This window comes from Neovison vison, chromosome 8 (genome assembly GCF_020171115.1).
Source record: "Neovison vison isolate M4711 chromosome 8, ASM_NN_V1, whole genome shotgun sequence".
In the NCBI taxonomy this organism is placed as follows: Eukaryota; Metazoa; Chordata; class Mammalia; order Carnivora; family Mustelidae; genus Neogale; species Neogale vison.
Genome location: NC_058098.1, coordinates 55274621 through 55286742, shown reverse-complemented (window position 1 = coordinate 55286742; position 12122 = coordinate 55274621). Strand labels below are relative to the sequence as shown.

At 49.5% G+C, this 12122-nt stretch overlaps 1 protein-coding gene and 1 long non-coding RNA gene across 2 annotated transcripts in view; one reads left to right on the top strand and one right to left on the bottom strand.

Moving 5' to 3' along the window:
- Window positions 1-10406, bottom strand: part of PRKCE (protein kinase C epsilon) — a 487391-nt gene extending 476985 nt beyond the window's left edge. Inside the window, exon 1 of the mRNA XM_044263634.1 lies at window positions 9286-10406. Coding sequence (XP_044119569.1) covers window positions 9286-9633 — 348 coding nt within the window. The 5' untranslated portion in view covers window positions 9634-10406. The remainder of the gene's footprint in view (window positions 1-9285) is intronic.
- A 422-nt stretch (window positions 10407-10828) lies between these two features.
- LOC122916360 lies at window positions 10829-11398 on the top strand. The gene is made up of 2 exons (XR_006386167.1): window positions 10829-10962; window positions 11270-11398. It is a non-coding gene; the product is annotated as an uncharacterized LOC122916360 (long non-coding RNA).
- The last annotated feature ends 724 nt before the right edge of the window (window positions 11399-12122 follow it).

Here is a 12122-nt window from a genome sequence, read left to right as displayed (position 1 = left end):
AGTATCTAGATCTATGCTTCCTCCTGTTTTCACAGATGTGGAACCTAAGGTCCAACACCACTGATTAATAGGAGGTACCTGACTCCTTAGTCAATGAATTTCCCAGGGAAACTTATTGGGGAGGGAAATTTATTGGGGAAGGGAAAGGATTAGCCAGTCCAACTCTAAAGAGGTGTCCCCAGGCTCAGAGAACCTTCTGATGAGCTCTCCTTCTTAATTAATTTTATATACCAGAATATGTTACTTATTGATTGGTATTGTGTCTCCTACCAGATTATCTGCTCCATGAGAACAGCTCCTGGCATGGCACCTGGGATATAAGGTATTCGATCAATGTTTGCTAAACAGATGAAAGGATAGCTGGAGCAATGAATGAATAAACCATTTTGTCCACTGGTTAGAACCTTTTGTGGATGCCGCTCTTTCTTTTCAGCACTGTCCTGGATGGTGAGCTTCTAAGAAGAGAAGAATCTAAGTTAGTCTGATTAAAAAGGGCTGCCTACATGACCTTCTACAAGACACACGCGCAAAGGCAGCCTTTTATTCAACCAACAGAATGATTGGCTACACGTACTTCCTGAGTGGCTCTTACTTTGCTTGGTGAGCCATTGGGAGGAAGACACTTCTACTTACAAGATACTTACATCTGGCTGGGGCAACATACCTGGCATCAATAGATATTATAGTCTGAAAACAAACTAACAAATCTCCTCAAGAAGGACATAGGCAAAATCAAAGTCTATATTTTTCCTCAATAATTCATTATAGGTTCACCTGTCATGATTTTCCCTAACCATCTTGAACCTGATTATATTTTGAATATGATCTATCTCTTGGGGTCATTAGCTCAATGAGTTTACTTTTTGCTGGCATATAAAGTTGACTTTTTCATTAGCTTGAAAGTCTAGCTCTCTGAGACTTCAAGGTGAAGTAGAGAGGATGAAGGGTGTGGGGCAGGAGAGGTTCTCATTTCTGTGCTTGGATTCCGGAAGAGACAGTGCTTCTCCCCTTCCTCCCAGGCATGATATTATGGGGCTCAATCATATTCTGTCTGGAGTTGCCATTCTGTTTAGTGGCAGGCAAGCTGACATGACAACAGTGTGTTCCCGTCCCCTCTGCAATCCCAGCACAGTACAGGCATTTGTTTTCTGGTTTCAGCCAGAAAACCAGATTTCAAACAGGTGCAATCCTGCTGATTAGCATTATAATAGATTGTAATTACTTAACCAGCACATATATACCCAGAGGAACTTGGAGAGATATATAATGTTTTGCCAAGTGTAGCTTTTATTTATGTAAAATACTGCAGGCCTGCTCTGGAGCTCTTTTAGTCTAAGTGAAAGCCCTGGAAGCTTTGTCTACATATGCTTCAATGAGCTCCAGCCCCAGAGTCCAGGCACAGGAATTTAAAATTTCATTTGTCGTTGCTGCCAGTTACCAATGGTTCTGTATCTAAGGCCCTTACGAAAATTTGAACTTGATTTTAAACTCTGCAAAGGGAGGACAAGGGGGCCTTTTTTCTTCTCCTCTTCCCACAGCACTTTGCACAGGTCCTGGGTACCCAGAGCGTTTACAATTCCTACTCTTGGAGACCCCAGATGTGACAGAGGTGCTTCAGCTTACTGCAAATGGCCACAAGGATATAATACGCATTCTCCCATAAGAACATTTTCAAGGCATCCTACAGATTTTTATGAAACACCCTTTTCTTCTGCTTTGTCCTCACTTCTTTCAACTGTATAGAAAGACTGTTTAAGGAATTCCTTCAACTGCTTAGCCTAGTGGTATTCCCAGCTAGATTTCATACTCCTTGGAGGCAGGAATGATACCCCATACAACTCTGGTCTTTCCATAGTATGTGCTAGGGGAATACACACTTGTTTACTTCAATTCATTTGCTCATTCAACAAGGGACCAGGAACTCTCTGGGATCCCAAGAGCAGAACAGTGAACAAAAACTTATGCATTGGGGTGCCTGGGTGGCTCAGTCATTAAGCATCTGCCTTCAGTTCAGATCATTATCTCAGCATCCTGGGATCAAGCCCTGCATTGGGCTCCCTGCTTCTCCACTCTCACTCCCCCTGCTTGTGTCCCTGCTCTCGCTGTGCCCCTCTCTGTCAAATAAATAAACAAAATCTTGAAAGAAAGGAAGAAAAGAAAGAAAGAAAGAAAGAAAAAGAAAAGAAAAGAAAAGAAACCTGTGCATTTATAGAAACTCTGTTCCGGTGCTAGAGATAGATAATAAAGATAAATAAGAGAAATATATAAGACAGACATAAGAGCTAAAGAGTAAAACTAAAGCAGGAAAGTATATAAAGCATCAAGGAGAAGGGTGAAATTTTATTTTTAAAGATTTTATTTATTTGACAAAGAGAGAGGGAGATAGCACAAGCTGGGGGAGCAGCAGAGGAAGAGGGAGAAGCAGGCTCCCCACTGAGCCCCACTGGGGCTCAATCCCAGAACCCTGGGATCATGACCTGAGTTGAAAGTAGACACTTAACCAATGGAGCCACCCACGCACCCCAAGTGTAAAAATTTAAATAAGCTTGCCTTCCTAAGAACATAAAGACTTGAACAATGAAGCGTATCTGGAAAAGGAACATTCTGGAAAGATAGAGTGGCCAGTGCAAAGACTGAGGTAGGAACCTGATGAATATGTTGAAGGGTGGAAGGTGGGTCAATATGGCTGGGAAAGGAGTGAAGGGAAAGAGTAGCAGGTGATGTACGGTCAGAAAGGTCCTAACAGGAGCCTGACCATGGGCCTTGTCTAGAATATAAAGACGTGGGTTTCTATCAAGAGATGGGTGAGCTGAGTGGCATATGCTGATGAAGTTGGGGCAACAGCGAGCCACTGAGGAAGTTGCTGAAATAATCCAGGTAAGAAATGATAAGGTCTTAGACCAGAGTGATGTCAGCAGAAATACGCTAAGATGATCAGATCTGGAATCTATTTTGAAGACAACAGATGCTGTTGCTGGACTGGATATGGGGGTGTGAGAATGACAGGCATCAAGAATAGCTTCTCGTGGTTTCTGGCCTGGGCAACCATTAGGATGCAGTTGCCATTTCTTGAGATGGGGAAGACTATAGAAGGCTTATATTGGGGAGGAGGGACATAAGATATACAGTTTTTGACATTACAGAATTTGAGATGTGCTTGCACAATCAAATGTGGGCTGAAATTGGGAATTTGGAGGCAACAGCATTTAAGAATGCATTTAGGTCCATGAAACTAGATGAAACTGGTACAGTAAAACCAAAACAGCACTTCCCAAATATCCCTATTTTCAATTGGTCATATGCTTCAATAAATAATTAATCTTTGGCTACAGTGGCCACACAATTCTTAGACTTCTCAAAACAACCTCATTTTAAGAGATTCTAATATTTTCAAAAAGGCAATTGTTAAGTGTAACTAAATAAACTTTATTTTTAGACTATGTGAGACTTTTCATATAAATACATTCACAAACCAAAGAGAAAAATATCACTGGACCATATGTTCTGATTTAAGATTCTCAAACTATGAATACACACATGTAACTCTTAAAATATTAATCGGGGCGCCTGGGTGGCTCAGTGGGTTAAGCCGCTGCCTTCGGCTCAGGTCATGATCTCAGGGTCCTGGGATCGAGTCCCGCATCGGGCTCTCTGCTCAGCAGGGAGCCTGCTTCCTCCTCTCTCTCTCTGCCTGCCTCTCTGCCTACTTGTGATCTCTCTCTGTCAAATAAATAAAGAAAATCTTTAAAAAAAAATAAAATAAAATATTAATCAAATTGTTAGACTGTACAGTAGCCTGGCCCTTTGCTAAGAACTTTACATAGACTCCCTTATTTCTTGCAACAGCTGAAAGAGGTTATCAAAGTACTGTAAGAACTGTTATATTCCCATTTTACAGATGAAGAAACAGGCATAAAGAGCCTAGGTCACCTGGCTCGAGAGTAGGTAGATGCATCCTTTAGTGAGAGCCCACAGATCTTACAGAGAGGGGCCCAATGAAGAGGTAGGGAACTGAGGGTCTCAAATAATCACTAAATCTGCTGGCCAAAGACACAGAGAAGGGGAAACAGAACAGAGAGACAAGGTCTGACTGCCCAGAAGACCCAAGACCCTTTAACTGCAGAGCACCAGTGGCAAGTGACTTTCTAATATAGCAATGGGGCAAGAACTAAGCCTCAGAATAGTTGTTAAAGAACCAATCACGTACCAAGGGGAGCCACATTTAATTAGATGGTAAGTATTACAGAGTATGGAGAATGGAGTATGGAAAAAACCTGGAACCTCAGCTATTGGTGGACAAATTCAAGGGACAGGTGCACACAAAGGGAGCTAGGACCATTCCCAGTCCTTCTTTCCACATCTCTTTCTAGATCCTTCCCACCCCACTCCATTTAGATGATAGTAAAAGTTCCTCAGGGATCTTCTAAGATTTCCCTACAGAAGTCCTGAAGTGCCTTCAGGCAGGGTCTGTCAAGACAGACTCTAGCCACCCTCAGTGTGAGACTCCGCAGAGGCCTGTTTAACCACAGCGGTGCTCCTCAGGCTCTGCCCAGAGCATTAGCATCAGAACCAGCAGGAGTTTGGCCTTGGCCTTAAAGGTGTAACAATCTTCCCAAGGGATACTGGGGCCAACAAAGAATAACAGTCCCTGAGCCTTACCTCTGCAAAAACAGTGTAGGCCTATCTCACAAGGTCAGCTGGGTGGGATAATTTTGAGAAACCCTGTCAATGAGGTATTTGGGAAAGAGGAAACGGTAACACTAGTGCCCCATTCCTTGCAAACGAGACTACCCAACAGAAAAGAAACAATTTAAGGATGACCAAAAACTTGGCTCCTTTAGATCCTGTTTAATAATCAAGTCAATAAAGAACCCTCTCTAAAGCCAGTCCCACGGCAGGTTTAGAGGACATAATAGTAACTGTAGGAGCAAAACAGCCACTGAGCTCTCACTGAAGTCAGGCATTGGTCCGTGCGCCTTCCATGTAGTAACTCTTTTCATCCCCGCAACAACCCCATTTGTTAGAGGTAGATATGGTTACCATCACCCACTTCTTACAGGGGAAGAAACAGGAAACAGGAACACAGGTTAAACAGCTCTCCAAAGGTCACAAGTGCTGTTGGTGACAGAGGCAGGATTTAAATCCAAGGAGCCTGGCTTCACAGCTCTGCCCTTAAATGTGGGACCTCTCAGAAAATGACATTTTTGTCATTACTGCTGCATTATGAGTGCAGCACGGAAGTGACCCAAACCAAGGATGTCTTCGGAGGCATGAGTCGTGGAACCGGGAAGAGAGGGACTCACAGCACACACACTAGTGAGGTGACCACACAGCAAACTCCAGGCTGTGCGCAGGGGTAGCCAGCTGTCACGTGCCAGCTCCTTGTACCCTCTCTGCCATCTACCACGCTCCCACCATCTGTCCTAAAGGCAAAGCAGCTCCATTCAGCATTCATGGAGCTCCATTCAGGTCCATTCATTCATTCACTCTGCTTCTAATAAACCTCAATACTTCTCCTTTACACAACTAGGCTATAAATCTTGGAGGAAGGAATTACAAAGGTCTACCATAAAATCTCAGGACATTTCTGTGTACGAAGTCTTCATCCCTTAATTACCTGGAGCCTTCCCCTGCCCACAATTTCTATGCTACTCCGGTGTTTCTTGAAGCAGGATCAAATTCTCTTGAGGAGCGCTTGTTACGCATAAGGATTCCTAGCGCTTGTCCTAAACTTCAGAATGAAAAGCTCTGAATGTGGTGGGCAGATTTATATTTTTAAGCCCCCCCCCCCCGCCAGGGATTCTTCCACACACTCAAGTCAGAGCAGCATTAATATCTCATTCCTGGAAAAATGAGCGGCAACAAGAGTGTTTAATGGGATTCTGCTTTCAGTGTAAGTGAGATCTTCCCGTCTCTCTGTAATGAGCTTTCTCTAAAACAACCCCCTTTGTCATCACAACTGATACGTCTCTCATTATCTGGAGAATAATTATCTCAGCCTGGCTTTTAAACATTCTAGAACCCACCTCGGTTTTCCAACACTTCTCCTCTTCCAGTGTTTCCAAAGCATGGCCCCCATATCACTAGTGGTGTTAAGAGGCACCTGAGATCAACACCCTCCCTTTTTATTTTAGAGGCCACATGTTTATTTTAATGCAAACAAAGAAAAACCATAACCACAATATCCCAACTGGTGACTTCATGTATACCGGGCCTTGAGTGGGAAATCAGAGAATCGATGTTTAAAAAATTTTAAGTAAATAATAGCACAGGTGTTGCTCAGATGAAATTCTTACATTTGGGAAATTTTATCCTGCCTGTTCCTTGCTGACAGGAACACTTTTGGCCATCCTTCTGTTTCCCCACTCCTAGCCACAGGTCTTCTCTGCCTTTATGTCCAGTGTCTGTGCCCGTGGAAGGCTGTTACCCCTCACCTCATGCCCATTCCAGCTTTCCCACCACACTTCCTTTTTTTGAACTCATGTAATGTACTGGTCCCACTCATTTAGAACCTAACTGCTACTTAACTATCAACATGTATCTACTTAGTATTACTTCCCTAGTGAAATGGAAGCCCCCTGGGGGTCACCCACAGTCTCTTTTACCTCCGGGTTACCTGGAGTGCTGAACTTCCCTGGTTGGGCCTGAGCACAAACAGGAACTGGATGAGAACACACGAATTCACTGTGCAGTTGAATGAAACTGTCTGCCTCAATGAGAGAAGTGGCCGTTTCAGGCCATCCCCATCTCCTTACTTCAGGCCAGGTTTCCTGGCCACACCCAAGAAAGGGTGTATCTCTTTATCACTGCCAGGTAAAGAGCACTGAGCCCCAGAGCCTAGGAAATGCTGCCCAGAGGTGTGATTCTGTGGGTGTCCTCTCACTGATAGGAATGGGAAGGGGGACTTTAGTCAGCCCCGGTGAAGCTATCTCTTTCCAAGGGCCAGGCCCCTCTGCTGATGCACCCCTACCAACCTCCCCTTCTGGAGGAACCGGACCGGCCACAGCATCCACCAGTGAAACCAACACTAGCGGAGCAAACCGAACCAGCTCCACTACTGGATTCATTTCGTGACTTTAGCCTTTTTTGTAGCTCACGTTTGGGGAGGTTTTTTGGTTTGGGGTTTTTTTTTTTTTTTTTTTTAATCTGTCCAATACCTGTTGCACCAAATCACACTTGCTATCAGACAAAGGAGATATGATTTTCAAAGCACTTTGAGTTATTTAAATTATTATTTCACTGTAGTGAAAACATTAGGGACATAGCACAGGAATCTGCATGAAGAGTAGACTGGGAAGGCCCAGGGGCTCTGCTCTCCACCAGGCAAGCTGTGGGTGACTGGAAGTGTGGGCCCTACTTCCAGTCACCCTGAGCATACTGCATGACCTTGGGTACCCACTCCACTTCTCTGCCACTAAAACCTTCTCTACATTTGGTCTAGGTCCAAGTCCAACATGAATTTGGGCGCTTTAGAGAATACTGACCGGGCAAGGCTGGTACCCACAGCATGTTTCACTACAAGTGCTCCAGCGTGGGGCAGGTGCCCCGATTCACCCAGGGCTCGGTCAGGCCCCAGCAAAGCAACACGGGACAAACACAGACACCTCTTCCTCCACCAGAGGTGTGTTCTGTGGCTACAGCAGCCTTCCCGTTCATCCCACCTACTCTCTGCCTCACTCCATCTCCCTCATCTGCATACACAGTGAAGGCCCCGTGGCCTCACGACTATACTCATGTTTTTTTTTTTCCCATCCTCTTCCTGTTCGAAAACAACTTCAAAACCACAGGTTTTTGGTGTTAAGTTCTAGCCCTGAAATTAGTTATTCCTTTAGCTCCCCCTCAGACATACACTACTTTCCTGAGTCAAAGAGCCCATATGTGGAAAGGAAATGGGGAGTGAGTGGGAACTCTGGAGGTGGGAGGCAGGCAGAAGGAAGGGGCCTCGGTGAATGGAATAGAATAGAATGGTGCTGTGCTCTCCATAAAGGTTTGCCTGCTTCCCAAAGTATAAGCCGCAAATCTTGGTATGGTTTGTTGGAGCTTCCCTGTCAGTCCCGTAACCATGGTTTTGGGCAGACTATATCACAGCACAAGCACAGAGAGAAGAGGCTTTTTCCTATTTTTCTCTAACACTCCATTTCCTATTTAAAAAATATGTAAGGTGACATTACAAGGTGGTTCATATGCAGCCTCTGGCCCTAGGACGATCATGAGGTGGTCTGCTTTCAGCCATTAGTAGAGGATTCCTCTGTTTCCCCACAAGATACCTCTTTTTGTGTCGACCAAAGAACCCTGAAAACAAATGCACCCAGAGCCACACCTGCTCTTGGTGGAAACATGTAGCAAATCAGAAAACACCAAAATCCATTCCCTAATTTAATACCTTCCTTCCATAAAGAGCTAAAAGAAGGTTGGTTCTCCATCCTTCTTTGGGTGCCAAGGTTGAATGCATTTGGTTTATAGTACCCCGACAAGGAAGGCCTGTTTCCAAGTCCCTAATATTTTGAGTGTTCTCAATGAACTCAATGTCGGACTTAGCAATAGTATTTCATTGAACAGTACCTTGAAAATCAACACAGGAAAATCACTGTAACTTTAAGTAGGATTCGAAGCACTGACTTCCAATTTCTAGCAACCAGAACCATTTTTTAAAGATACAACACTCCTTCCAGATGCATGGGCGATGCACGGGGCAAAACAAGCTTGGCTTATGCTGCCGGGACCCTGGAGGAGACATCCTGGAGGAGAACACATTTTTCTCCCTGTGTGTCAGAAGATGAGCTAACCACCATGCAACAGAATAGAAACAAGCTAGCTTCCTCCGGGAGGGAAAAATAAAGCAGCTCCTCACTAGGTTAGGCAGGACAAAGCCAGGACGTGGAAGAAGCCTTCAGTCTAGGGCTGCACGTGCCTCTCTAAGGATGGAGGAACCCACCCCCACACAATCACACACAGCCAGCCCACCACGGGCCTGGGGAAGGCGCCGGCTTCTCTGTCAACCTTCAGCACCAGTGGCTGGGGGCTCTCGCAGCTTGCCAGCTCCCTGTCACACCCCTTGTCTGGAGGGGGCAGAGGGCCTTACCCTCTTTCCAAGTCCCATCTTGCTCCACTGCCTACTTCTCAACTATGAAATGGAGAATGCTTCCCCAAGGCAACTGAGACACACACACACACACACAGAGTCCCCAGATGGCAATAAGTCTCGGCGCCCCATGACTAATGCCAAGGCCGTGCTTCCCCGGGACCCCACGGCTGGGCTGCCGGACCGGGTGGCACCCGACTCACCCAGTCCTCGAAGTGCCTGCTCCCGTTTTGCAGCAGCTCCTCAAACTGGATGGTGCAGTTGGCCACGAAGTCGTCGTAGCCGATGGGGGCATCGTGGAAGACGGCCAGCTCGATCTTGCGCCCGTTGCACACATCAGTGACGAACTCGTCGTGCCAGGCCGGGCTGTTGGTCTTCTGCTTGGTGGCTGTTTGGCCGATGCGAGAGTCGTCCACGTTGAGGGCGATGTAGGGGTCGAGAAGGAAAGTCTGCGGCCGGGGTCCCACCGCATGGCGCAGCGACCAGGCTGTGGGCTTCAAGCTCACGGCCTCGCAGATTTTGATCTTAAGAAGGCCATTGAACACTACCATGGTCGGGGCGGGGAGTGGGGGCCGGGGTCACTCCGTCCGCCCCGAGGGCAGGAATGAAGAACCGACGCCCTGGCACTCTGAGCCACGGGGACTCCTGGGTCCCCTCTCACCCCACCCCACACTGTCCCTACACCTTGTAGCGTTGCGCCCTGGCGCGGGCGATTCTCAGCGAGTGCATGTATTTCCTCGTCGGGTTCCTAACGGAAAACAGGGAGGGGGGGAGAGCTGGGGGACGTCCGTGTTTGGAGCAAGTCTCTCCCCCCCTTCCACCAGCAGCACCTCCAGAAGAGGAGACGAGCTGTCGGCTTCGCTGCAAGCCGCGGGGGCTGTGTCGCCGCCTCGCTGGCTCTCCCGGTCCGGGCTTCGGGGAGGCGGGCGCCGCACCCGGCGCTTACCTACCTTTCCGAAACATAATCCCCGGGAAATTTCGACTCCGGGAGGGGGAGGGGGATGTGGGGACGGGGCGCGGACGAGAACCGGGGGCGCAGATTTCAACCCGGATCCTCTTCGCACACACAGCGCCTGCCTCCGACCGCGCGGGGCGGGGGATGGATCGAGGGATGTTCAGTCTATCCGGAGGGATGCATGTCGAGAGGAAATGGTCCTCCTCGGAGCCAAATTTTTTAAAAAATCCACAAGCCACACAGCCAGCCCAGCCGCCTCCTCTTGGGCGAAGCCGCGCGGTTGCGGCGGTCGGCGATCGGGAGGCGCCAGGAGCCCGGAATCTCACATCCGCGCGGGCTCGGGAGTCGGGGTGGCCGCCGCTCGGGCTCGGGGCGCAGGCCGGCACCGGGCGGTGCGCAGCGCGGCGGCGGCGGGGCCGGGACTGCGACTCGGCGCGGCCCCACCTCCCGGGCGCCGGCGCCCGCCCGCCGCGCTCCCCGCGTCCCCGCTCTCGGCTGCCGCTCGTTCGCCGCCCGCCCGCCAGCCCGCCCGCCCGCTCTCCCCCTCGGTCTTCCCCTTGGTCTTTCGCCCTCGGTCGGTTTGCTAGCGAGTCTCCCTCCCTCTAATGCAGGAAATGCGCAAAAGACGTCAGTGTGTGTGTGTGTGTGTGTGTGTGTGTGTGTGTTGTGTGTGCGCGCGTGTGTATGTGTGTATGTGTGTGCACGCGCGCGCGCGCTCCTGTGTTTGGGGAAATAGAAAGTTTTGCCTGTTGGGGGAGCAATACGGGAAAAGTGAGCCGAGGAGAGGACGACGCAGAGAGGGCGAGCCCGCCGGGTCGCGGCGGCAGGCGGGGGAGCCGAGCGGGGACCTGCGCGGAACCCCCGAGAGTAGCGGCTTTGCGGGCCATGATGCGTTTGCTGCGGGCTGCGGACACCTTCGACTCCGGTCTGCACGGGGAGACCCGCGGAACGCGCAGCTCCCCGGGACTCCGCGGCCAAAACCGTCTCGTAGAGCAGAGGGGTGGGGGAGTTGCGGGGGCAGCCCAGCGGGAGGAGACTCGGGACCCTCCCCCAGCCCCAACCCCACTCGGACTGAGGCCGGCGAGAGCAGCCGGGGGAGTATTGGCCCGTCTGTCAGTCATTCCGTCTGGAGACGCTCTGCTCCGCCGCGGTGGGGGAGGGGAGAAAGGGAGGGGCATGCGAGCCTCGGTGTGTGAGTTTTTAAACACTCATTCTCTCCTCCCTTGTTTTAGGGCCATTCTCCCCCTTTGGGATACGTCCTGGACTTCTCGGGCCGCGAGAACTTGTTGACAAGTGAAAGCTTAGTAGAACCTCGGCTCTATTTGTCTTTGTTTATTTTTTACAAAGTGACTTCATATTTACTCTGGACCTCGTCTGTGCCTTTTGGGGGGACATGGTTCTGATCAGCGCGCTGACAGCGGCCGTCCGAGCTGCGGGAAAACGAGCTGGGGGGCGAGGGACTACGTCCGCGCTAATTTCCTCCATAACCTTTAAACTCTCGATGGAAGCCGCGGCGGCTGATCACGTGAGGCGAGCCCTGGGCTGCTGGGGAAGAATTTCCTCCGCGGGGAGCCGGGGACGGGGTAGGCTGCGCGGCGAGGGACGGCCCCGCGCCAGGGGACGCGAACCTGGGAGGGCGGGGCGGAGAGCGCAGAGGCCCTGGGCGCGGCCCTGGCTGCTGCGGCTGTAGAACTGGGCTGGGAAGAGGTCATGTCCCGCAACCTGCGAGCGAGCAGGACGCAGTATAAAAAAAGCAAACGTCGGCACTCCCCCGCGTGCCCGGCCAAGTCGGGGACTTTGTAGGAATCGTGATAAACGAAGTATTTATCTGGCAAGTTTGGTTAGTGTAGACCAAAATTTAAAACCCCTCTCTTGATTACATTTTCTCAATGGAAAAGGTTATCACAGCCTGTGGCTTAAAGGCTTAAAACGGATTAAAGGCGAGGAAGGAGGCAGTCCCCTGAAACAACTGGATACCAAGCGCAGCACACAGCACACAGGTCGCAAAAAGGATAAAAACATCCCGGGGTGATCCTCACCTAAGGCCTGCTGGTCCTGCTCTCCCTGATCCTATCGTTTCTCCCA